The sequence below is a fragment of the Prinia subflava genome, chromosome 1, assembly GCF_021018805.1.
Source record: "Prinia subflava isolate CZ2003 ecotype Zambia chromosome 1, Cam_Psub_1.2, whole genome shotgun sequence".
NCBI lineage: Eukaryota > Metazoa > Chordata > Aves > Passeriformes > Cisticolidae > Prinia > Prinia subflava.
The window spans coordinates 137,998,782-138,023,872 of record NC_086247.1 but is presented as its reverse complement, the minus strand read 5'-3'; the positions used below and the strand labels follow the sequence as shown (position 1 = coordinate 138,023,872).

At 44.8% G+C, this 25,091-nt stretch overlaps 1 protein-coding gene across 4 annotated transcripts in view; it reads left to right on the top strand.

Moving 5' to 3' along the window:
- Nucleotides 1-782: 782 nt before the first annotated feature.
- The window catches only part of MKX (mohawk homeobox), a 48,432-nt gene continuing 24,123 nt past the window's right edge, over nucleotides 783-25,091 (top strand). The window contains exons 1-5 of one of the 4 annotated variants that reach the window (XM_063414315.1): nucleotides 783-904; nucleotides 1,135-1,375; nucleotides 3,405-3,564; nucleotides 11,723-11,876; nucleotides 13,122-13,457. In XM_063414315.1, coding sequence (XP_063270385.1) covers nucleotides 1,194-1,375; nucleotides 3,405-3,564; nucleotides 11,723-11,876; nucleotides 13,122-13,457 — 832 coding nt within the window. In that variant the 5' untranslated portion in view covers nucleotides 783-904; nucleotides 1,135-1,193. Of the gene's footprint in view, nucleotides 905-1,024; nucleotides 1,376-3,404; nucleotides 3,565-11,722; nucleotides 11,877-13,121; nucleotides 13,458-20,724; nucleotides 24,847-25,091 lie in introns of those variants that run through there. The other 3 variants (XM_063414331.1, XM_063414306.1, XM_063414322.1) reach the window with 3 other exon arrangements.

The window sequence follows — 25,091 nt, the reverse complement described above, 5'->3', positions numbered from 1 at the left end:
TACATCCTTGTAAATATTGACTGTGGCCATCTTCTTCGTTTCTGCGCACGGAAAACCAACACGTTAAGCGCGGCGGGGCCGGGCTGCTGCTCCGCAGGGCTGCAGGGGGTGCGGAGCGGCGGGGCCGGGGGAACAGGGGCACATCCGTGGGAGCGGCATCCCAACATCGAGTCCCTGCGGGACAGCGCCGGCCGCGCCGAGGATGCTAAAGGCAGCGGGCTGTCTCCCGGCTTGGACTGCGGGCTAATTTACAACCCTTGGGCGGGGGGTAGAGGGGACACGCGACACACAAGAGAAGACGGGGAAGCGTGGTGGGAGATGGTTCCTGGCATGGCATCATAAACACCGGTGTTAATGAGCGGCACGAGGCTGTGGCTGCGCCTGACGCTCCCGACGGGGATCGCTCCCGCGGTCAGGGTGACACCAGCCGGTGTCCTCAGCCGCCTCCCCCGTACAGACGGCGAACGGCCCAGCCGTGCACCGCCGTACCCTCAGATGCCCCTGGCCGGACTCCTCCCGCCCCTCCACGCAGCGCCCCTCGACGCCGCTCTGCCCGGGAGGGGCCCGTGCCCTGCCTGGGGCTGGGGTCCCGTCGCCAGCGGTGACTCCCCGGGGACGGGGAGCGGCAGTCCCGACAGCTCGAGTGGCTGCGCGGCCGCTGTGCCTCCGGGCGCCGGCTCTGCGCATTTGGTGGTCGTTAAAAACAATTTGTTTCCCTCCCCGTTTGGGGAGGGGGAAGGAGAAAATCAGTCCGGGGGAGGGGAGGGGAGGGAAAGGGAAGGGAAAAGGGGGGGAAAAAAGGAGTGAGAGAGAGCAAGCGAGACAGAAACACGAAAGCCGACAGAAAACCCGCGCTCCGAACTATTGCGACGGAGCGAGGAGCGCGGCGAAGTCTGGCGGCGAGGTGCGAGCGGGAGCGGTCCGGGCCGTGGGAGCGAGCCGGGCCGAGGAAGCGGGCCGGGGCTGGGTGGGGGGGCCGTGAGAGCGGGCCGGGCCGTGGGAGGGGCGGGCTGCCTCCCCCCGTGGGTGGGCAGGCGGCGCCCGGTGCCTCCGCGCTGCCGCCCCGCCGGTCGCGCCGGGCGGGTCTCGGCGGTTCGGCGCGGCTGCCCGGTGACCGCTGCCGCCTCCCCGCAGCGCACAGCGAGCACCTCGGAGCCGGCGGCCAGCACGACGGCGGCCCCCAGCCCCCCACCATGAACACCATCGTCTTCAGCAAGCTCAGCGGCCAGGTGCTTTTCGAGGAGGACGCCAAGGAGCGGGAGCGGAGCGGCCGGTCCTACGTGGGGATGGTGGAGGGCCCGCACCACGCCGAGGTGCTGCTCCCCGACAGCCCGTCCATCAAGGAGAGCCTCAGCCTGCGCAACCGGCGGACGGGGTATGCCGTGCGCTCGTCTCCGCGCCGCGCACCGGCCTCGGGGGCGGCTCTGCCTGCGCTGCCGGCGCTCCCGGCCACCGCGTCGCTGCTCTGGGGGTGCGAGATGGGTTTCTAGTTGGGTCTTTGCCCGCGGCCCCGGGTTGGTATTCTCTAGGATTCTCATTCCGCAGCTACGGTGGGAAATTCCGGCAAGAGGTGATGCAGGGGCGTCCGACTGGGCTGGAATGTACCAGACAGAGCGCTCCTGTCCTGCTGTGCCTGACCTCCCCCTCTGCCTCCGAACAAAAACAAACCGGCAACGCCGGGGCTCCACCGGCTTGTGCGGGCGGTTCATGCAGCTCAAATCTCCGAAACGGAGGCGCCGGGCGGGACGTGTGGGACCTGGGGCTGGGGGCGGCGGCGCGGCCGATGCCCGCGGGCAGCGGGGCTGAGGCGGGCGGGCAGAACGGGCCCCGGCACTTGTTCGCCGTCCCCGCGGGCTCGCAGCGAGCCGAGCGCACGGGCGGGAGCGAGCGGCGCTCTCAGTGCGTTCCCGGCGATGGGCATTAGAACGGACTAGCGCGATGCCGGTCAGGGGCTGGATAACGTGATACTAGGATCGGGTTTGCTAAAACGGCAGCTGAGGCTAAGCCGCCCGAAGCCGGTTTTTTGGAGGGGCTTTTTTTGGTTTGTTGTTTTTTGGGGGTTAGGGGGCTTTTTTGATGCTGGAACAGGTGGAATAGAAGGTGATGAGAGGACGTGCGAGCTCTGGCGTGTTGACAGCCTTAGCTCGAAGGGATGAACTGGCAAGCGCTGACCAGACATTTCGGGTCAGTGTTCCAAAGTAAGGCTCGAGGAGCGAGGCGGCCGCGAAACCGAGGAGTCCCGGGAAGCTGCTTGCGCTGACGAATTTCCACCTTGGCGATTGCATCAGCTCGCAGCTTTACCGGCGGTGCTGGCCAGAGGACGCAGGTGTGTGTCACCGGTGTTGTCGCAGCCGGTGGCGGGGAGCGGGGCTGCCGCGGGGCGCGGGGCGGCAGCGGCGAGCCCGGCTCGGCTCGGCCCGGCCCCGCGGCGCCCCCTGCCGCCGGCACCCAGGGCCGCCCCGCAGCGCTGCCTCGGGGCTTTCCTCAGGAGTCCTCCGGTTTTGTTCACCACTCGCTTTTTATTGTAGACCTTTTTTTACAAAGGGACACTTTTTTTTTTTTTAAATTTTTTTTTTTTTTTTTAACGGGACCCGGGTTTCGTTCCCCCGGCATGCGCTGTTTCCCTCGGCAGGCGCGGGGCTTGGCGGGCTACCGCGCATAGTGCATTGCTGGGAGAGGCGCGCCGGCTCCTCCTGGAGCACCGCTCGCCGCCGGCTCCGCGGGGGGAAATGATCCAGGAGCCGCTCGGTGCCGGGGGTGTCTCTTGAATATCAGAGGGAAATAAACCCGGGCGGGGGAATCAGGCTGGGCCGGCCCCGGGCAGCGCGCAGCGCAGCTGCGGGATGCGCGGCCGGCCGTGCGAGGGGCGGCCCGGCCGCGCTGGAAAGCCCCTCTGTAGCCAGACCGGCCACACGCCTGCCAGGTGCCGAGCACAGAAAACATCGGGACACCCGCACCGGCGGAGCCCCAGCCGCGCTGAAATCCCCTCGGGGCCGCCGCCCGGGTCTGCAGCATTACCGCGGCCGCTCACCACCTCCGAGCCCGCTCGCCCAGACCCTCCCCGAGGAGCTCGGGGAGCCGGTGGCATCACCTTCGCTTGGGCAGTCCGGGCCGAGGGCTGCGGCTGTGGAAAGTCCCCGAACACCCCGCGAAGATGGGGCTCGGCTCTTCCGGGCAGGGCGCACCCGGGGCTGGGCACCCCCGAGCTGGGTCCCCCCTCGGACTGGGCGCATCTACCGCACCCGCGCAGGGCAGCCCGGGCCGGGTGGGGAGCGGGCAGGGCCCGGGGCAGGGCGGGGAGCAGGCAGGGCCCGGGGCCGGGCGGGGAGCGGGCAGGTGTCCCGGGTAGGGGAGCGGACCGGTGTCCCGCCGCCCCGGTCCTCAGAGCCCCTTCTCCGCGGCAGGGCGCGGCAGAGCGGCGGGAAGGTGCGGCACAAGCGGCAGGCGCTGCAGGACATGGCGCGGCCGCTCAAGCAGTGGCTCTACAAGCACCGCGACAACCCATACCCCACCAAGACGGAGAAGATTCTGCTGGCCCTCGGCTCCCAGATGACCCTGGTGCAGGTAAGAAGGGGAACACCTTACCCCACCTCCAAAAGCTGCTCTGAGGCGTTTCACGGACAGGAGGGATGGGAACAGCATCTGCCAAAGCTGCTCTGCGAGCTGAGCAAAGGACAGTGCTGGCTATTGGTGCTGAGCATCAGTGCAGCCAGCAGGACCAGGGGTCCTGTGCTCATCCTTCTTCCACTCTCCCCTGGGCTCCCCCACCCCAGCAGGACTGTCTCAAACAAAAATTACCACATCTGAGCTACCGTGGCTGGAGAAGTGCTAAAGACAATCAGCAAAAAGTGTGTGCTTGCTCTCCTAGGAATAGATGCCCTCATTCTTTCACCTCATTCATAAATATAATGAAAATATTTTTGCACAGTCTTTAAAAAATATCAGGTAAAAAATCAGTCGTGGGAGATTTCAGCACAGAATAGGAATTGTTGAGGAAATTGCAGGGAGCTACTCTTCCCTTTTGAAAAGGGGGCAGGATGGAAACTGTTCTATTGTTCTGATAATAATTGTCAGCACCTGTTGCACAGACATCAGCCTTACACACGGTGTGCAATGGCTCAGCACACACAGTCTTGCAGGAGTTATCATTGTAGTATAATTAGACATGGGAAGTAATTGTTTTGCTCTCAGGTAATTCTCCCCTGAAGAAACTGGCAGTTGTCATGCTGTAAGAGGCATAAATTTTGCTGCAAGTGTTTATAAATCTCACTTCTTTGTTCTCTTTGCCATCTGGCACTCCACTGAAATATGTGGTTAAATGCTATCAGTTGCTGAGTGATGCTATCTCAGGTCTGGATGCTGCAAAGATTTATGCATTGTGAATAATCTAATTTCCTTACTGCAAGCTACTGCTAGGTGTGTAAAATGAAACCCATGTGTTTGCAGGATTGGGTCCTCATCACTCTGCCTAACACATTATGTGTCACTTTGCAAAGGACACAAAGAGATCAAAGTAACCTAAAGTATTAGAAAAAAGCAGGTGGTAATTCAGCTTTATTATTTTGAATGCCCCTTCAAAAAAACCTGTGCTATGAACTTCAATTCTAGTAATGGCAAAATGGAAAATTTTTATACTTCAGTACCTCACAATGAAACTATTGCACTAGGAAAAACACTATAGCTTTGACAAAAATAATATTAATGTCTCAGAAAATGCCAGTTATAACTGGAAGATATAGTTAAAACAACTTGTCTTGCTTTTAAAAAAATATACATGAAAGGTTTAAACTATGATTACATAAACACTATCCCTTCAATGGCAAAATTCAATAGGAGTATTTTACTGGACTGTGGTCCTTAGAATATCCCTGTATTTTTGCATGAGATTTAAAATGTATATCCACAATATGTGTTGGGGCACTTTCCCATTAATGACATCTTGAGGAGTTCTGCTGTTCTTTTAAAAATCCCTTAGAATGAACAGAGAAGGGAAAAATCTGGTGGGTTTGTGCAGGATTTCTCTCATGGCAGCTTTGATAAATCCTGATGGGGATATGTTAACCTTTATAAAAGCATCAACTGAGACGTGGCCACTTCTCCACAGAGTTTTATTATCTACATAAGGTGTAGAATATAAATTAAAAATAAGCAGGGAGGGCATCATTTAGCCCTGTTGGACCTCTGTATCTCTAGGGGATTTACGCTGAAGCTGGATTTGACCAGTTTTGTTTCTATGAACTGCAATATTTGAAAGAACTGTGCAAACAGGCATATCTATCTTCACTTACAGAAGCACATCAAAGAGAAATCCCAGGTGCTTTTTCCATTACTTTTGTGCAATGCTCTTTTAATCCAGGAATTCGATAGCATCTGTATGAGATGTAAATACATATGTCTGGCACTAGCAGTAATTCCTGAGCCACAAAGAGCTAAACAACACACACTCTACACCTACTTTTTGGATGCTCAAAAAGAACAAGAATGTAATTCAGTTCAAAATTTTTGTTCTCTAAGAGTGAGAGAGAGAGCATGCCAGGGTGTGATCTCAGTCACACTGGGTACATCTGAAATAGCTTTCCTGAAGGCTGTGCTCTTTCAGACAAGTGCTATAACCAAGAGCAGGTTTGGGGAGGACTGGGCCATGGTGTCTGTTGGAAAGCTTTGCTTCTGTCCCAGGAGGGGCACTTTGCAAAAGCATCAACCAGGGTTGCCTATAAATTGTTTTTCTAATCTAGTAATATTGTTGGACATCATTGCAGAACCAGGAATCGGTGTACGATGTTTCCTCTGGGTTAAACGCCTTCACGTTTGCTGGCCTGTCTCAGATTTCCTAAGCTTTTCACATTTCTCAGGGTTGTCCCGTGGTGTTTGCTCCCACAGCTTTCCACCCCTGTGGAGGCTGTTGTCTGCTGACAGCTGCTGCCTCTTCCCAGCATCCCGAATGTGCTGACACCTTGTCGTCACGAGCCATAGGAAAGGCAAAAGATACTCTTGAATTCCCTTTGAGTTTCTGAGTTTCTGACAAAATGCCATTTAGAGAATGACTGGTTGGGTTTTTTTTTTTGTTTTGTTTTTCACCTGACTGACGGCCTTGGAAAAGATCTTCAGCAGCTGCCTGGAAGATGAGGGTGGTCACAGTAATATTGATAATACAGATGTAACTCTCCTCCCTGTGCTTTTCTTTCATCTAATGAATCTTATTCCAGTATGTATCCCAAGGAGCTTTTTTCAGGACCATGGCATAGATTCTTCTGTGAGGCAAAGAGGTAAACATCCAGCCCTGTTTTTTACTTTTGTTGTTAGGAAAAATTAATGGCATGCAAGTACTAATAATTTTGTTATTAGTATCTGCATGTCAAATCTTCCACAACTTTATTTTTGTTAGTTTTGCTATCACCCAGTTGGGTGATTTTAAATTAATTTGTTCTACTTTACTAATACTTTGGCCTATCCCACTGTTCTTGGGTGCAGTGGGACAGGAAGGGGATTATTCCAGATGCATGTCCGACTGCAGTGCTGAAGAAAAGTCAGACTCTTTCAAGGAGGTAGGATTTTTCAGGGATCATAAATCATCATGTTGCTTGAGTAGTAGTAGCAAAACCTGGGGCAAATTCTGGGCTGACTTACTCCTGTGCAGGCCAACAAGGTCTTTGGGAGTCCTCAAGGCAAATGTTATTGCAGATTTCAGTCCAACAGTCCAAAGTTTTCTACGTCCACAACTGCCAAAGCAGGAAACCAAAAAAGCAATATAGTTTGAAAAGGCATTTTATATTTTACTCCAATTAGATTCCAATTCAGAATCCAATAACTTGTCCTATTAATATGCTACATTTTCATTTGTATTATTACCACAGTGCTTGATTTATTTTATTTTAAATTTTGGTTTAGAGGTTCTTGTGAAATAAAAAAGACAAATGGCTGTATATTCCTTCCAGAAAGAAATATGAATGTGTGTGTTGTTGGAAAGAAGGTTTTTTCAATACAAGGATTTGTATATCAGTCATGTGCTGCTATGGATTTAATAGTATTCAGATTTATAAAGGCATATCTGGATTATTGGAGGAGGAGAATCGCTTGATGTCTGTTCCTTTTCTGAAAGTTTGGCCACTCTTAAGCACTGAAGCAGAACAAATTACAATAAAATTGAGGATGTGTCTTCAGAAGTAAAGCCAGAGGGTCAATATTTCATGATGCTGATATAAGTACCTGATGCTCTTAGAGAACAACTGAACTGCTGTAAAAAAATGAACACTGGAAAGCACATCTGTTATAGTTCCCCTTGGGTTTTGTCTTTTTACTTCTCAAAGAACTACGGGATGGATTGTTACTTTACAAGAATAGTGAGTTTCATCATGTGTTTTTTCAAGATACTTACTTCTTGGGAGGTTTATGTGACAAAGATTTTCCCACTGGCTTTTATCTAAATCATTTTTGTTGTTTTTTTTATTCTTATTTTTGGAGATCACAGTAGCACAGATTGGGACCATGGGAAAGGTTGGATGTTTTTGGCAGCTTTGGTTGTTTCTTTTTGTAATGGTTTAGGTAAGTGTGGTGCAAACTGGCACTCTGTGAGTGGGACCTACAGCAGTAGACAGGCAGGTTTTTAAAGACCACATGGATAGACAATGTAATATTCTGGGGTGGTTGAAATGAGTGGTAAAACTGTTGTGTTTGAAGGAGACAGGTGGTGGCTGGAGGTCAGGGTGAGCTCTAACTGGTACAGCCTGTGGCTGTGCAGCCTGTTCCAGTTCACACACCTGGAGGTTGTCCAAGACTGAAGAGTGAGAGAGGTGTTGAATCTCATGATGTCTTAGAAATCAGGATTTTCCAGCAACATGCACTAGTGCCCAAAATCTGGAAAGCACCTAGAGATTACCACATCATAGATTAAGCCTAGAAATCTCTGAAATGGATTTGACTAACTTTCTTTTCTTCCAAAGCTTTAATGGGCCTTGTTGTAATTGCATTTGGGATAAGAGTTGGTAGAGTGAGTTTGCTGCTTTGTGCTTTAGTAAAAGGTTTCTTTTAAAAGCTGACTTGAAGTTCTGTCAGAATCATAGAATAGTTTCAGTTGGAAAAGACCTTTATAATCATTGAGTCCAACCATTAACCCAGCACTGCCAAGTCCACTGCTAAACCATGCCCCTAAGCACCCTGCCTGCATTTCTGTTAAATACCTTCAGGGACAGTGACTCAACCGTAGTAACATTCACTGGGTAGCCTGTTCCAATGCCTGGCAATCCTTTCTGTAAAGAAATTTTTCCTGATATCCAATGTAAACCTCTCCTGATTCAATTTCTGTCCATTTCCTCTTGTCCTATCACTTGTCACTCAGGAGAATAGTCTGACCCCCACCTACAACCTCCTGAAAGGAGATACTTGTAGAGAGCAGTAAGGTCTTCCCTGAGCCTCCTTTTCTCCAGGCTAACTCCCCCCACACCAGCTCCCTCAGCTGCTTCTTCTCAGACTTGTGCTCCAGCCTTTTCCTCAGCTCTATTGTCCTTTCCTAGACTCTACCCAGCACCTCAGTATCCTTCTGAATTGGGGGGCCAGAACTGGACCCAGCACTCAAGCTGCAGCCTCACCAGTGCAAAGCACAAGGGTACAATCACTGGTCCTGCTGGCCACATGTTATGGTCTGGTGCTTAAAACTGTTGAATACCTCTGCCTGGATTAAGATGCCAAACAGACCCTATGCCAAAGGATTCCAGTCTGTGACACCACAGATTGCTGATCTAAGCCAGGATGCCATTGGCCTTCTTGGCCACCTGGACACTCGCTGCTCCTGTTCAGCTGATGTCAACCAGCACCCTCAGGTCCTTTTCCAGCAGAGCCATCTTTCCATCCCCTTCCCCCAGCCTGTAGCCTTGCAGGGGTTGTTGTGATCCAGGGACAAGCACTTGGCCTTGGGTCATACCACTGACCTTGACCCATGAATCCAGTCTGTCCAGATCCCTTCCTGCCCTCCAGCAGATCAACACTTCCACCCCCTCACTTGCTGTGTCTGCAGACTGACTGAGGGTGCCCTCGATCCCTTCATCCAGAGATCATTGATAAAGCTATTAAACAGGAATGGCCCCAGTACCAAGCCCTGGGGAACACCACTGGTGACCAGTGACCAGCTGGGTGTAACTCCATTCACCAACACTCCCGGGCCTGGACAGTTTTCTGCCCAGCAAAGAGCACACCCATCCACGCCATGAGCACCCAGCCTCTGCAGGAGATGCTGTGGGAAACGGTGTCAGAGGTTTTACTGATGTCCAGGTAGACACATCCACAGCTTCTCTCTCATCCACTAAGTGGGTCTCCTTGCCATAGGTGAAAATCAGGTTGGTCAAGCAGAACCTGCCTTTCACAAATCCTCGCTGGCTGGGCCTGATCTCCTGATTGTCCTGTATATGCTGTGTGATGGCACTTAAAATCATCTGCTCCAGAAAGAACAGGAGGACAAGGTGCAATATATTTATCTCGTTATGAAATAACGATCAAATACTACTATTCCCTTCTCTCATAGCAGAAGACTTAAAACATGACTCATCTGTTCATATTGATATGCAGAAAGCAAAGCAATGACATGGGAAGAATAAGCCCAAAATAAATCAAGAGTACCATGCAGAAATCACTCCTGCTAAATTTAATTGCTTTTATGTATGAATCACACTAATACTACCCTATCTTTTCTGTAAATGGCACTTCACTGATGAAAAATTTCAGTATGTAATAAAATGAAGCATAATGAAATCTTTCTTGTGAGAGGTTGGAAAGCTGTCAGTTTGGTAAAATGCTGCAGTAACTGCAATGCTGTTGATTGGGACCCTGGATTGATCCATCTCTACTGTTAAATACTTGATTTCTGAATTACACTGTCATGGAGCAGGTGACTGCTGCTTCAGCTGAGCAGTCTGGAGTGACTTTGTTAACAGCATTAGAAAGTGCATGGATTCCAGCCCACACTATCTCATTTACTGTAAAAATTACTGTGTAAATATGATGATTATAAGCAAGTAGCCTCAGAAGAGAATGAGCATTACTTACTCTGCCAGCTACAGTTTTGGTTTTTTAACCTGTCGTAGTAAACTGCATGGCTTGTAAAGTTACGTATTTGCCACCTGAGCACTGATCCAGGGCTCACCATATTTTCAGTGGAACTCTATTTCATGTAAATGTGATTTTAAGTAAAATCAAAGTGACAGGCATAAGGCACCACTGCTAAGTTCTATCTGAGACTCTGAACTGAAGCTTTACTTTTTCTTTAGGCACATAGTGTTTATTTTTCTCATAATCACTTTAGAAGAGATTATTGATCCAGAATAATTAGACAGATACTTCTGTGTGCTAAATACAGTAACCTTAACTACAACAGACAGATGACAAAAGTAGGGCCAAAATCAAACACTAAGGTCTACAGTTTGGCTCTCTATTAGGTGGGGTAGCATGTATTGATAAAACATGTATGAAATTGCTTTGCAGGTTGATGTAAATTAAATGGTGTGATTGCTCCCAGGTTAGAATAATACGACAGTAGTCTGGCTTCCTCTGTGTGCATGTTCATAACACAAGGATGTGAGCAGGGCTGTGGGCTGCTAACATTCTTTACATTCTCCTTTGCAAGTGATGCTGCTCTGCCTCCTTTTTGCAAAGGTCAAGTCAAAGTGCACTTTTTCATGCCATGGTTAAATAGTATTTTGAACACTTTTTCCATCATTAAGCAAATATTAGAATGTCAGTCAATTGCCTCTGCTCTTGCTCCTAGTAAAGACAGAGTTGTCAGTATTTCCTTCCTATTTTGTATCTTTTTGAGTTGCAGTAGAATCAAGGCCAGCATTTTCTCAGGTGTGCTTTCGTGCAAAGGCACTGCAGGTACATGCATCCCATTTGATGGTTTAATTAGCACTTCTGGCACTGCAGGGTAGACTGTGCCTTTTTGCTCATTCAGTGCCAAAAACACTGTGAAATACTCATGTTTGAGCCTGACTTTGTTATGAGCCTGTATGCTAGAGAGATACTAACATGCATCCATTTTGCTATGTCAAACTCTAGAGTGCTCTGCAGTTGGGAAGGAAGAAAAACCACACTATTGTTTAGTAGTCACCTTGTGAAGAATTGCATATTTACTATTTTTTAGGCTGTCCACAACAAAAAGAGTTTGTAAAATCTGCTGCTCTGTAGAGCAAATGGTTGATTTCTGCAGTGAGTCAAAGTATGTTGTACTCGATGTAAGATTTTCCTGATGCCCATGGCTTGTCAGACTAAGAGTTCTGTTAAAGTACAAGGGAGAATTTTGGTTTTTATATATACAAATTGAGAATGTCTTTTTCAATAGCCGTATTGTAGCCTATGAATATATCAAAGGAAATTCCTGAATATTAGATACTAGTTTAATATCAGAAGTTGGTAATATATTGAACGTTTATATTGAAAGTTTGGGGTTTTTTCTTTAAAATTAAAAAAAGGAGGAAAATTAATATAAAATTAGTATTTGGGACACCTTAAGGGAAACCTTGTGATAATGTGGTTTTGCTAACACTTGGGAAGGGTGGGAAGCCTGAATTTGCCTTCCTGTATGAGATTCCTGCTCTGCTCAGTGGTAATTTTGTGGACTTCTGTTCATATTTCTCTTGTTTGCTGTGTCCTTGAAGCATACCTAAAACTCACGAGGGCTCTATGGGTTTGTTTATTTGTGTAATTTTCAAGGGAGGCTAATACACCCGTTTGTGTGCAGGTATCAAACTGGTTTGCCAACGCGAGACGTCGCCTGAAGAACACTGTCAGGCAACCAGACCTCAGCTGGGCTTTGAGAATAAAACTGTACAACAAATATGTTCAGGGAAATGCTGAGAGACTCAGCGTGAGCAGTGATGACTCATGCTCTGAAGGTTTGTTGATGCTCTTTTATCGATTTTAAACTGATTAAAATATCTTTAGAAAGTGTTAGATACCCTAAGTCAGCTCTAATTTTTAATCACAAATACCCTTAAGTGGATCTGCTTTTTTTTTTTTTTTTTTTTTTTTTTTTTTTTGTGAATTAGGTGCCTTTTGTGGCTCCCAACTACTACACAGCCCTGCAAAACAGTGTTGTGTAAGTTGTTCAAGGTGGAAATCTGGCTGTATGCTATTATATTTCATTGTTGCTAGAAAGATAATTGTTCGTTCATTACATTCTACAAGCCTATTCCTTTGATCTGCATTAAAAGGAAAAAATTGATTGCATTTGTTGGTATAAAGAAATGAGAAATCACTTGACTGTTGGTTTCCTTCATGGAAGGGCTATAGCAACATACATCATTAGAGGGAGAATCTGATTAGTGGAGCATCTCAGATGGTAAACTCAATATTAGTGTTTTTTATTTGATGTATTTTGCTAGCAGCTGTTTTCCATAAAGGATGCACTGGAATTCTCTTTCTTACTCAAATTAACAAATGCAGGACTTTTTTTAAAATATCCTGTATTTTTAATAGAGCTCTTGTATTAATTCTGTCTGTGAGTACTTTTTTTAGACAGTTGTGACATAGAGACACAATGAGAGGAACAAATCCTACAGAACATTGTCAGAAATCTGTATGTGCATTTTTAGAACAGTATGTCTCAATTTGTACTCAATATCAAATACCTTTATTCCAATTTCAGGCTGTACTCACATTTCTTGAAAAATGTGGGAATGTACTCCCATTTCTACTCACTTCCCTTGAAAAGATTGCTTGCAGAATAATTACAAGAGTACAGTTTAAGCAAATGCACCTAAATATGCTGTGGTTTCCAGGCAAACCAAATTTCAAGTTATGATAGTAAGAATTCAGCCTATTCACACAGCTTTTTAAATGCTTATCCTTGAGTTAGGGCACTTTTCAATTTTTTTCCACCTGTCTTGTGTTACTCATGAACAAATTAGACTCAAAGACTGTTTTCTACAGCTAGTTAATTTAGAATAACTGGAACATCTGAGAATCATGGTAACTACCATGAGCAATGTGTGAACAGAAGAAAATGAAAATCAGTGTCTAATGCTGAAGTTACTGTCGAGTTTTAGTTATATTTATCACAATCCAAAGCATGTTGAGAAAGCCTCTTGTTAAATATTAAGTACTCTGTGTATTACTGTATCTTGTTCTTTTGTTTTCAGATGGAGAAAATCCTCCAAGAAACCATATGAATGAAGGGGGATATAACAAACCAGTTCATCACACTGTGATTAAAACTGAAAGTTCAGTAATAAAAACAGGAGTGAGACCAGAAGCAAGTGCCAATGAGGATTATGTGTCACCCCCCAAATACAAAAGCAGCTTACTGAATCGTTACCTAAATGACTCATTGAGACACGTCATGGCTACTAATGCAGCTATGATGGAAAAAACAAGGCAAAGGAATCATTCTGGTTCATTTAGTTCCAATGAATTTGAGGAAGAGCTGGTGTCTCCATCATCTTCAGAGACAGAAGGCAATTTTGTCTATCGGACAGGTAAGGGATATTTTTCTGCATGATTTCTATTACAGACATCTTCAGTAGACAGTGGCTCCTGGAATAAGTGTCACCTGATTGTACCTTTTAGGAGACTGGGTGACTTCTGTCCATCCTCTCATATGATAGTGGGTAATTCCTGTCCCATCTTCTTGCATGAGAGTAGATTACTCATGTCCATCCTCTCATACAGAGTGGATAAATTCTGTCCACCTTTCACTCTCTGGAGAAGTTCTGCCTGCAGTATTACAGTTAAGTGGTGTTTTTGACCACTAATGAAGCTGGTTTGCTTTTCAAATGGAGCAATGGGGATAATTTTTGAAATGACACTTACCGGCCACATTTGTCAGCATTGAGATGAGCCTAAGGAAGGAGAAAACTCTTGCACAATCTATTACAATAAGGGAGGAGTAGAGGAGGACTGAAGTTCTCCATGGCCACAGCTGGGAGGAGGAGGAGGGCTTTGAAATTTCAAGGTGGCTGTTTGTGACACTTGCATGTCATATGCTCTTCAGTGGAGTGCATGTGAGCACCTTCCCCTGTTGTACAGCACCTTTTCTGTCCCCAGAGTGCCTTGTCCACTATGTGACCCTTTGGTGCTCATGTACCTCTTAGGAATACAGACATTAGTGCAGACTAATTTCTGCATCACTCTCCAGAGATAAGGGGCCACAGACTTGACCATTAAATGCCTTGTCTGACTGTTTTTGAAGGGTTACACATAGTTCATTATTTTAATCTTATCAATAAAAATATACAAGTGTGATGTAATGTCATCCACAGTGTTACCAGTCAGAGCATGGCCCATGGGACTGCCTGGTTCATGCCAGTAAATTGCTGTAAATCAGGGCAAGATCAGGACTTGCTCAAGCCCCTGTGAAGCAGGGAATGCTGGAAGGCTCCTCTTGTGAAACTTGTTCTGTATATCTTTGGGACATAAGGTTAAAAAAATTATTTTGAAAAGTATGAAGTTTTGCACCCCAGTCTCTGAAAGTCTCCACCAGTGTCTCAAGGGTTTTAACTCATTGCAGCATCCCCTAGTGCTATCCTGGGCTTTCTTGGCAGGTTATTCTGTCAGGGACCACCCTGAGGCCAGCAGCACTTTAGGGATGGATATTGCTGAAAAGTACTGGAGGATTTTGCAGTAAAGTTAATACAGATTTAGATTTTGTACTTGGTTCTCCTTGGCTTCCTTGGCAGGCAGGTTCAGGTGCCTTTGCAACGTCCCAAGTTTGCAGCCTTTGCTCTCTCTTTTCTGGCACATTTTCTGTGGGTTTGTTTGTCCATGTGGAGGGGCACAAGGCTGAATCCTGTTGGTGGGGATTAGGAAGATTTTTGTGTGTGCAGGGCGTTGGGAATGACCAAAGAACGAGTGGGGGCCCTGTAGAGAAATGGGATCTTGTGGGGAGAAAGAATAGTGCATGCTCAATTAATAAGTTTCAAAATAAGCTCTCTTTGTTCATTTAAATTTTTTTTTCAGAACATACCAAATGCATTTGGTTTGCATTACAAATATATTGTCTGCCAAGTTTTATTTTTAAGTGAAAAGTTACTCAAGAACAGATGCAGAATCTCAGATATGTAAACTTCTGTTTTTCTGTGCTTTATACCATAACCTAAAAATGGATGCAATGACTTCTTAAAATTTATAATAAATTTGCTACTGGATTAAGTTCTTCTTGACAAATTTCAAGCTGCACTGAAAAATATGGTTATTAATGGGAAGGCTGAGGGAGGCACACTGTAACTGTGTAAATTCACCAGCTGTGCTGGAATGACTAAAACCTAGTGTATTTGTCATTAAAGTTCGTAAGTGACATTCCTGGAACTCCTCTTGAGATTGTATCTAGGTCAGTTCCTAAATATCTTCCTTAACATTTTCACATATTTTGAGAACAGACCAGCAGCTCTTAGGATATAGTTTTATTCTTTTTGCACTTTGAAAGCAGACAAGCAGTATATAGAAAGAAGAAAAGATCATATATATACACAATACAAATATGATATATGTATATGCATGACTTTTTTGCTATATCGTTGCTATATATGTATGAATATTCAGGAAATATAAGAACAAATGGGCTTTTTTCTTTGAGTTACAAGATTATAGTCCCATTAATGATTTTCTTCTTATGATGGGCATGAATTAAGCTTTTCATGAAGAGAGCAGATATTTTCAAATTATGGTCCATTTATGAAACTTACCATCAAATAGTTGAAATTATCCATATGATTGTTAGGTAGGGAGAGATAAATAAGGATTATTTACTTTCTGAATGTTTTTATCTTTGTAATTTGAATACCTGGGTTGGCAGTTCTCAGTGCAGTACTGTTCCAGACCTGTATCTGTGTTTTCAAAAATAGGTGTAATACATTTTGGTTAAGTAAATAACAGAGTTTGTCTGACTTTACCACTCTTACCCTCCTGAAAGTGGCAAGTGTATTTTTAAGTGAGATATCACCACTCACAAGGTGATATCTTACTTAATATCTCACACCCCAATGCAATTTTTTGGAGAGCCAGACAGCTAATTTTTAACACAAAGGAGCTGTTGTAGGATTGTCATGTCCCTACTAGATTTTAATATATGAAGACATTTTAAGCAGTATTTCAAAAAGCACAGAGTGAAAACTGAGTGATGTTTTATTTTTGAGAAATGTTTGGCAAGGTCATTGCGCCTGTAAGGACAGGCAGTCACTGGAGTTTAAACTAATTCTTTATTGTGTTTATTTATTGCCTGGAAAGGTAATTTTTGTAGCAGATCATGAGTAAGAAAGCTCACTTGCCCTGTCTGGTTCTGATTAGGGGCTGGACCCTGATTTCAGGTGCTCAGAGGGTCTGGAGCTGCTTTGTTTGCCCGGGGTCAGCATGGCCACGTGTGTCTCAACAGCCTGCGCCAAATTAACGGCGTACGAGCGCAGTGTCCAATAACAAAAACAAGAAATTGCAGTTTAAAGTTTATAAGGAGAACGGGTTGTAGAGGTTCCCATTTCAGTCATTAACATGCTTATAAACACAGGACCATATGCTACTCCAGCTTCATGCAACTGGGAAATCCCACATAAAGATCAAGGGCAGGCTATATAACTGACTGTCGGCAGAGCAGCCTCGTTTTATACCTCCACGCAATTATCCCGAGCTCATGGGAAGCGGTTTCAGTGCTGGAGCAGGAGCAGCAAACCCTGAATTGGAGCCCTTGCAGGTGCAGTGCCCAGGCTGCCATTTCCCCAGCTGCAGGCCTGGGGAGCAGGGAGGCAGCAGGGGCAGACAGTGCAGGCAGAGCGGAGCAGCCGTCCCAATCTGTCGCAGGGTTCTGTGCGTTCTTCTGTCCTCAGCTGATATTCTTATATGACAGGACATATGCAGTGTGTTCACTTAAAGCAGAAAATTTCAGTTCAGACCAATCCTGGTGCTGGTATAAGTATACATAATTGGTCAAATGTGCATCTTAAACTGATGACAGAAAGGCTTGGTTCGGTGTTTTTGTTTAGTTAAAAAGCCGTGTTGGAGAACTGGTTTTCACTAACTGCTTGGTGTGCAGTCACTCACAGCGGGTTCTCTGTGTGACAGGAATAAGTGAAACCAGACTTGTCTACCTGTATTTGTTGTACAAATGCATGCAGAAATAATAGTCTTGACTCCAACAAGCACTCCAGAAATCTACAAGGAAAAGATCTAATTTTTGTCATGAAGCTGAATATAAATCTAAAGAGGCAATGTCAGTCTCTGGTTTATGGATCACTAAAATGCTGACTTTTCTGTAAGCACGCTGCAGTGCTCCCTGAGTACCCTGTTGTCAGTCACCTGCAGAAACAAAATGTTCTGTGTTGTTGTAGCACAAGGAAATGAAAAATTCCCAGCTTTCTGGGATATTGCTGTCTAGTGAAGGAAAGCAAAAATTAAAACAAGAGAAAAAGAAACCAAATGGCAGGACAGGGAGTCTTTTTTCTGTAGGCAGATTTTTTATTGATTTCACTTTATATGTTACTTAGCACAGTAGAAAAGCCAGAACAAATAAAAACAGCGAGGAAACACAAGACTTGCAGGCCTGGAAAAGAGGGTGATTTTAAACAAGCACTTGAATGACTGGCTGCTTTTTGAAGATGTTTGGTCTCTATTTTTAGACATTTATACTCAGGAGTCTGCTCTGTTTCTAATGTTTTCATTACTACTGACTTTTTCTTTTCTCTTGCCTTCCTTCCTTTCTTTCTTTCCTTTGGATCCTGCAAAGTTGGTGATTTATAAAGCATGATCCTGGGTCATTTATTGCAGCACACTGAGCACCTCTGATGAGACCCCCGGTACTCTGCAGGATCAGGCCCACATTCCTGCAGAGCACTTAAATGCAAGGGTGGAGCCATGCACATAAATATTATAGAGAGACACAAACTGCAGAACAGTGCTGTGGTTTTGTGTGGTCCTTGCCAGCTTTTCTTCCCAATTTGACATTTTTAGAAATTAACATGTAATTTAAAAATAAGCCATAAAATTTGAAAGCATAATACGAACACAATGGAACCTGTTTTCAGAAACCACTCAAGGGACCCACAAAAACTGCTCACAGCAGTGACTTTTGCAAGTTGGATCTAAATGGTGCTGGAGACCTTGGGGATACTTTGAAATAAATGGTAACCTGGGAGAGCTGAAGGAGGTCTTTTTTGCAGATCCTAATGTCATCCAGAAGTGAAATGTAAAAGGTGAATGTCAAGTACAGTATTAAATGCACACAGCAGCATAACTGCAATTTGAAGGTTACACAGTTAAGATCGTATTTCTGCTGGAATTTTATTATTACATGGCCTGATTCGTCAACTAAAATAGCATGGAATTGAGAACTGAGGAGAAGATTGTGTTTAATTTCTGTTCTGTTGTTTTTCTAAAGAAAGAATAAAAGGAAATGGCTTTACTACACGGGAAGTGTCAGGTTTAATATACCAGATGTGATGGCCCAAACCTGAGAACTTCAAAGATCCTACCCATTCCCTGCTAGTTTGGTCCACTTTTTGGATTTCTGTCAGCTCAAACACCAGAAATCAAATAAGCTGCCCTTTTAGTTCTCTTTACTTTCTTGATTTCTCAGTACCTGAGCTGCAAGGGGAATGGGTCAGCGTTTTCTCCACATGACCCCAAAAAACAGTGTTTCTTCAAAATGGAATCTTTTTTGTGAGAAGGTAGCAGTTCCAACCTCTCTCAGGTAGGAGAATGGAGGAAGAGAGCACTGGGTGGACTGAGAACAACAACAGCCGGGGGCAGAGCACTGTCCCAAAAGCCTGGGCACGCAGGGACTGCCAGCCTGCAGGGAAGAGCTTTGCCTGGAGCCAGCCCTGCCAGAGGGGAAGCACTCCCAGCAGTGCAGTTTTCCTGGGCCACTTCTCTCCATTCTTTTATTGGAAAAGAGAGTGTTTGTTTTCTCACAGGTGTTGGATGCAAAAACTGTGCACTCTTGTTTTATCTCTTTGTTTTCAGCTGCAAAAGGTTATAAATGTTTAAGGTACTTTTCCCCGTTTAAACCCAAAATATCAAAGATTCCAGAGATCTGCCTCTATGCAGATAAGACGTGCTTTAAATAGCAGCATATTTGGGCCTGTTCTATAATTCTGGTCTAATTCCTGTGGAGACCTCACAGAACAGAGGGGGACTATGGGCATGTCTTCTAGTTTTGCTTCTGTTGGTGTCATGGCAAGTTTTCCACACACTTCAGTAAAAACTGTCTTGAGCCAGTTGTTTGGCTGCAGAGCATTTTCTTCACATCAGCTTGCCTCAGAGCAGCACGTGTCAGGACTCCTGACTGCTTTATCATTGTAGAGAATGAGATGTTCTTGCATGAATGATTTGAAATGGAAAAGATTACAACATTTAACTGAAAAAACAGAGAAGACACCAAAAAAATCAGGGCATCAGCCATGTTTCCATGGCCGCAGGTTGTCTCTGACTGTGCTGGTGCAGCAAGCCCACCTTTGTTTCTTCAACACCATTGAAATTTTTCCAATGCAAATATTCACAGCAGTGGCCAAAAAGCATCACACCACTGTGCGTGCTCAAGATCTCTCTCAGACATAGCAGAAAAAATGTGTGGTACTGTCACCAATCTCTAACAACTATATATTTTAATATTCCTCTTTAGAGTTAGTGAATGAATGCTCCAGGCCTCAGCAAGGGCTGTTCTCTGGCAAGCCTTAGGCTTCACTCATTTAGTGAAGGTGTTTTCAAAGAGGAAAAAATATTTATCCCCATTTTCCCATTGTTTCAAATGTCTTCAGAATTATGCTTGGTTTTAAAACCTGGGCCCAGCCAAAATGTGAATGTTTCAGGAAATTATGTGCATGGAAAAGCACATAGTCATAAATCAGACTGTTTTCCAGTTTTAGCTCTAGACTGCATGGTTAGTAATGAATATAATAGGGAAATTACTTAGAAAATTAGCAGTTAATTTAAGGATATTTAAAGAGTGTGTGAAACTACAGCTTGGGAAAACTCATTTAGTGAAATGGATGTGATTCCTTCTCCCCTTCTACTGCCTGAGCAGGATTTTCTCCAGTAGCCACATTTGTGTGCAGATCTCTTGCAGCAGAAACGCCAGGCTCATGTGCTGCCTTGCCATGGCTTCTGCCCTGATTCAGGGATCCCTCAGCCTTGCAAACATCAGCCATTGCTGCAAAAAGAAACCCTGCTCAGAGAGGAGGGCAGAGGGAGTTCAGGGCAGATAACAAGTCAGGATAAATGAGCCATGTACCAGCTCAAGCAGAGCAGCAGAAAGCCCTGGGTGCTGCAGCCCTGGTGCAAGAGCCAGGGGCAGAGCAGGGCAGCACCAGGCAGGAGCAGGGGTTTCCATCCCGTGGGATGTCTCTGCAGCCTGGCTGCCTCTCGCTGCCTTGCTGTGCCTGCAGAGGGGCCCTGGCACTGTGGCTGTGCCCCAGAATGCTTCCAAAGGCACAAAGGAGGCTGTCTCTGCTCTGCCCCTTACCCAGGTAACCCAGCAGCAAAATGTATCATCTGTTTGTGCCAAAGGGGAGATGTAGACCAATGAACTTGAAAAATATGGCATGATTTTATACACGGAATAGTGAAAAGGAGGAACAAAACACAAAAACAGAGACATGTATTGTCACCTCATCAGAAGTGGCTTAGAAATCACACACAGCTCTATATATCAGCAATGGGGAAGCACTTTTGAGCAGACAAAGCCATGGCTGGAGGCAGATCACTGGGTTGTGAGCAAGACTTGTGCTGGCTCCAACACTGAAATGTGCCTGTTCTGCTCCTCAGGGCTCTTGTGGGACTGCAGCTGACTCTGCTCCTGCACCAAGACATCTGCCCATGGCACCTGCATGAAGAAAGAGAAATTACAGGGACAAACCTCTTCTTTATTGCCCAGTGGATCACTTTTACATATGAAATCTATAATCTTCATAACAAGTAACCGCTGCCTTCAGTGATTCTTACTAACATACTAATCTGTGTGTGGTGCAAGAAAGTGTGACCAGGAGGGGACAGGGTGCAGACAAGGCAAGCACAGGCAAGACGGGGTAGCAGCAGAAGGGAAAAAAGAGCCAGACTTTTCACATTCTGGCTGGGGCAGTAAACTTAAAGGAATGGCAAGCCCATAAAAGTTTCACTTCATTCTGGAAAAACATCTGAATTGAAACTTCACACCTGGCATGAGTTTTCTGCATGTCCCAGCCTCCTTCCGCCACTGCTGGGGAGAAATAATGCGACTTTGGGTAACTCCTGGTAGATTCTGCTTGTAGCACAGACTGTCCCTGGTGCAGTGTTACATTGCTGCTGTTCATGTTGCTGTAGTTAAGGTTGTACCTGTGTTTCCATTAGAACCCTTTTAATCTGCAAATTTATGACCCAGCTGTAAAAATTCAATCCAGACTGAAACTTGGCATGAGCAGTGTTCACTCTCCCATCTGTGGAAGGGATTTAAGCAGGTACATCCCAGTAATAACCATCTGAGGTAGGCTTGTAAATTTGGAGCATGATGATTGGTGAAAAAAACTGTGAGCTTCTCAGTAGTCCTAGAGTCTGAAATATTTTATGCCTGTGGTGAAACTAGTGAAAAGCAGCTTGTTTGTATTCAGTCATATAGCTGTAAATAAAGAAAATGGTTTGGGTCTTTCTGTGTTTGCTTACATGCACTAACGTGCATTTTCCTTGCCATGGCAAGATTTTGATATGAGTGGTAAACTCTATTTGAAACTCTCCAGGCTCGTGCACCAAAGCAGATGATTCTTAAGTAGGTTAAGAAATTGTATTCATGCTGGTGCAAATAGTAGAATTTATCTATTGATTGTAAAAGAAAAAATTAGGGAAATAAGAACAGTTGGTTGTTTTCTTTTAGGTGAGACTTTTTTTGATTCTTCTTAAAATACTGTAAAAACTGATACAGTATTGAACTGCAAAATTAGTTTTAGTCACCGTAGCTTCCTCCCATTTTAACTTTCTCTTCCAAAAAGCTGCACACTGAATGTGCCTGACCAGCTAAACTAGTGATCTTATCTGATCCAGCAAATCCTATTTCCCTTTGCAGGTTTGTGGTTTTTAAAAGTAATTCTGTAATTTGAAAAAAAAAAAACAACAAAACCCTTCTTTATATGTTTAACTGAAATTTTTTAGGTCATTTGCCTATAATGTGAATACCAGAAACATAATGATGAAAGCAGTTTAGTGAGACCAGACCTCTGATATTCCATGTGTATTCACAGAGAACCTTTTGGGGGTGGTTGACACAATTTGAGAAGTGGACTGAAGGGATATCTGCATGGAATGATGCTGGGCTGTGGATGAGTTTGTACATGCAATTCAGAAACTGTCAGGAACATGTATGTATTGTTTGTGAAGGAGAGTTTTGTCAGCTTGAAGGAGAAAGGGGAGCACTTTTAAAAACACCTGTTCTGCAAAACCTTGTCTAACATTCATCTGTAGAGTTCAATTTCTAATTATCCAGAAAAGCAGAGTTGAATTCAGTGATATTAAATCCACTTCACTACAGATTTAAAAATTTGGGTATGAGATAAAGAGGCAGATGTGGAAATTACCAGCAATTACTAAAGACTGAGATCTTTTATGCTTTATGGCATTAAACTGACATCAAATCACCACTTTAGATCTGCTGAAGGAGAAATATGTTATAACACTAAAAGCATGCAAAAGGCTTGTATAAGTGAGTTTTATGTGAGCTACAAAAAAAAAAAAAAAAAAAAAAAAAAAGGGAGCAGGAGTTTAAAGCAGGGAAGTGATTTGGAGAGGTAAACTAAACTGCATTGTAGAAAATCTGGAAAAGTGAAAAACAATTCAAACAAAAAGAGATCAGATAAACATTTGAAGCTGCAAAGCTGCAACAGCTGAAAAGAAACACAAAAATAGGTAAAGCAAAATTCCAACAAGCCATGAAATCTGTTTTCCTTAATTTTTCAGAGTGGCCTTGAAATCTGACATCAGAGACTCCATCTCTGTTCTTTCACTGATGGCCAGAAATTGAGGTTATCATTTGGTATGGCACTGACATTTCAAGTTAAAAGGGATTGCCAAGACTTTCAGTTATGACACTAAAATATACCACTATTTCTAGAGCCAATTTTCAGTCCCTCCCTCATGCCTCCACATTGATTTAGGCAACAGATGCACGAAAAGCAAAGCAACATTCAAAATAATCCCCTAGCTGAGGCTGGGGGATGGCTGGCTAGTGGGCTGTAGCCAAAATTCCTTAAATGTTACAATGTTTTACATTTCTAAATGTAAAAACTTTCTTTCCAATGTGAGGTACCAGCCAAATGTCTTAGTTACGGTATCTCGGGGTGAGAACTGGCATGTGGCCTCGTGGTCATTTGCGGGTATTGACAGATTTACACCCTCGGAGATCGAGTTAAACCTTGTTGGTTTCTCCATCTCCCCTTACTCTGTCAGGGTTTTTTGTCTCTCTGTTACTATTTGTCAACTCAAATCCAATTTGCTGGAAAAATGAAGGCTCTTCACGACCTGGCTCTTCAGGAGCAAATTGCCTCAAATTCCTTCTGCTAGCCAAGGTATTTTGTAATGCCTTGCAAAACAGCGGCAGGACTGCGCTCCTTGCACTGGATGTGCTCTGTGGGCTGGACACCGCGGGCAGTTTTAATGAGGTCTTGGTGTGCTGGAGAATTTGTCTCGGCCCTTGACTTCAGGGAGACTTTTATCCCAGGTCCCTGTTTGTCTAATTGCTCTTTCTACCCCAAGGAGCAGGATCTGGCTTTGTCCCATTGTGGGCTGCACCATGCAGAGTCTGGACTGGTGGCTGCTCAGGGAGCAGGTTCTGGAGTTGGTGTGCAAATCCAATGCTCTGCTCAGTATTTATGGCACATTTGCACTTTGGTGGTGGATTGTCCATCACACAGGCACACTAAAATATATTGTCCTGCTTTTCTCCCTCTCATGCTGTTTAGCTGGCATAACTGTTGATTTCTGCATCAGATTCATTTCACTGGGTTCATCTTCAAATAGGAGCTTCCTGTAGAAGACAACAGCCTGTGTTCCTTTTGTTCCTTTATCAGGAAGAGCTCTGGGTGTCTGCAGCACTGTTTGTGCCAGCAGTGTCAGACAGAGCCACGAGCAGCCTGTGAAATGTATGTCAGCTGGGTGAGCAGGGGTGCTGGGTGAAGCCTGGAGCCCCTCTCTACCCGGGATATCATAATTAAAATAGTTCTAGGCTTCCTACTTGTTGAATCTCAGTAGTGCTGGTTGTTTAGGGACACTTGCTGAAGTGAAGAGAAACCAAAAAGCCATCCTGCTCTGGCCAGCACTTGAGATTGAGTGGTGTTTGTCAGATATACAATGTTTAATATATATACCTACAGACAGATGCACATGTATTTCCGTAGTGCCCTGTTACGGTGATGATATCTGTGGAGTTCAGGTGCATTCTCTGGCTGTTTAGCTGTGCTTGCACCTTCAGCTCAGAGCTGTGCAGAAGTTTACCATGGCAGTGAATTTTTGCAAAGACAGAGGAAAGAGGCTCCCAACTGTGCTGTCTACAAACAATGACATATCTTGCTTTCAAATCCCATACCTCACTAAGTTGCTTACTCCAGATGTCCCGCGCAAAGTTGAAAATCCTTTTCACAGAAGTCAGCAGAGAAGACAGAAGGCTGACCTGCAGGTATTGATCCCAGTAATCCTTTGTTTTATGCAAAGGCTGATTTTTGCTGTCTAAAGAAGTGCTTGTTTAAACACTTAATGAATAAAAGTGGCAGATGTCTTTATAAGATTGTTTTCCTTTCAGTATTTTGTCCCAGCCTTTCTGCTGCTGTTTTCACTCGTCTAATGAGATTGTGAGTGATAATTTCTCCTTGCTACAAGTGCACATAAGCATTAATTTATTTTTATTACATTTGCTGTGAATCTATATATGGAAAATGTCCTTAATATTTCTCATTCTTTTATACGCATTCAACTCACAGATTCATACCTCTGATTCTCTTCCCTCTTATTTCAGAAGAGCTTGATAATTATATCTAGACCCAACTCAAAGGGCCTTTATCTTCATCCGATAATTGAGGGACAGACATTCAGATACATTTTGAAACCAACTCTTTGGAAGTGCTTGGAAGTGCAAAAATCCAATTTGCTAAGATCTGGTCTGGATTTTGAGTGTCTTG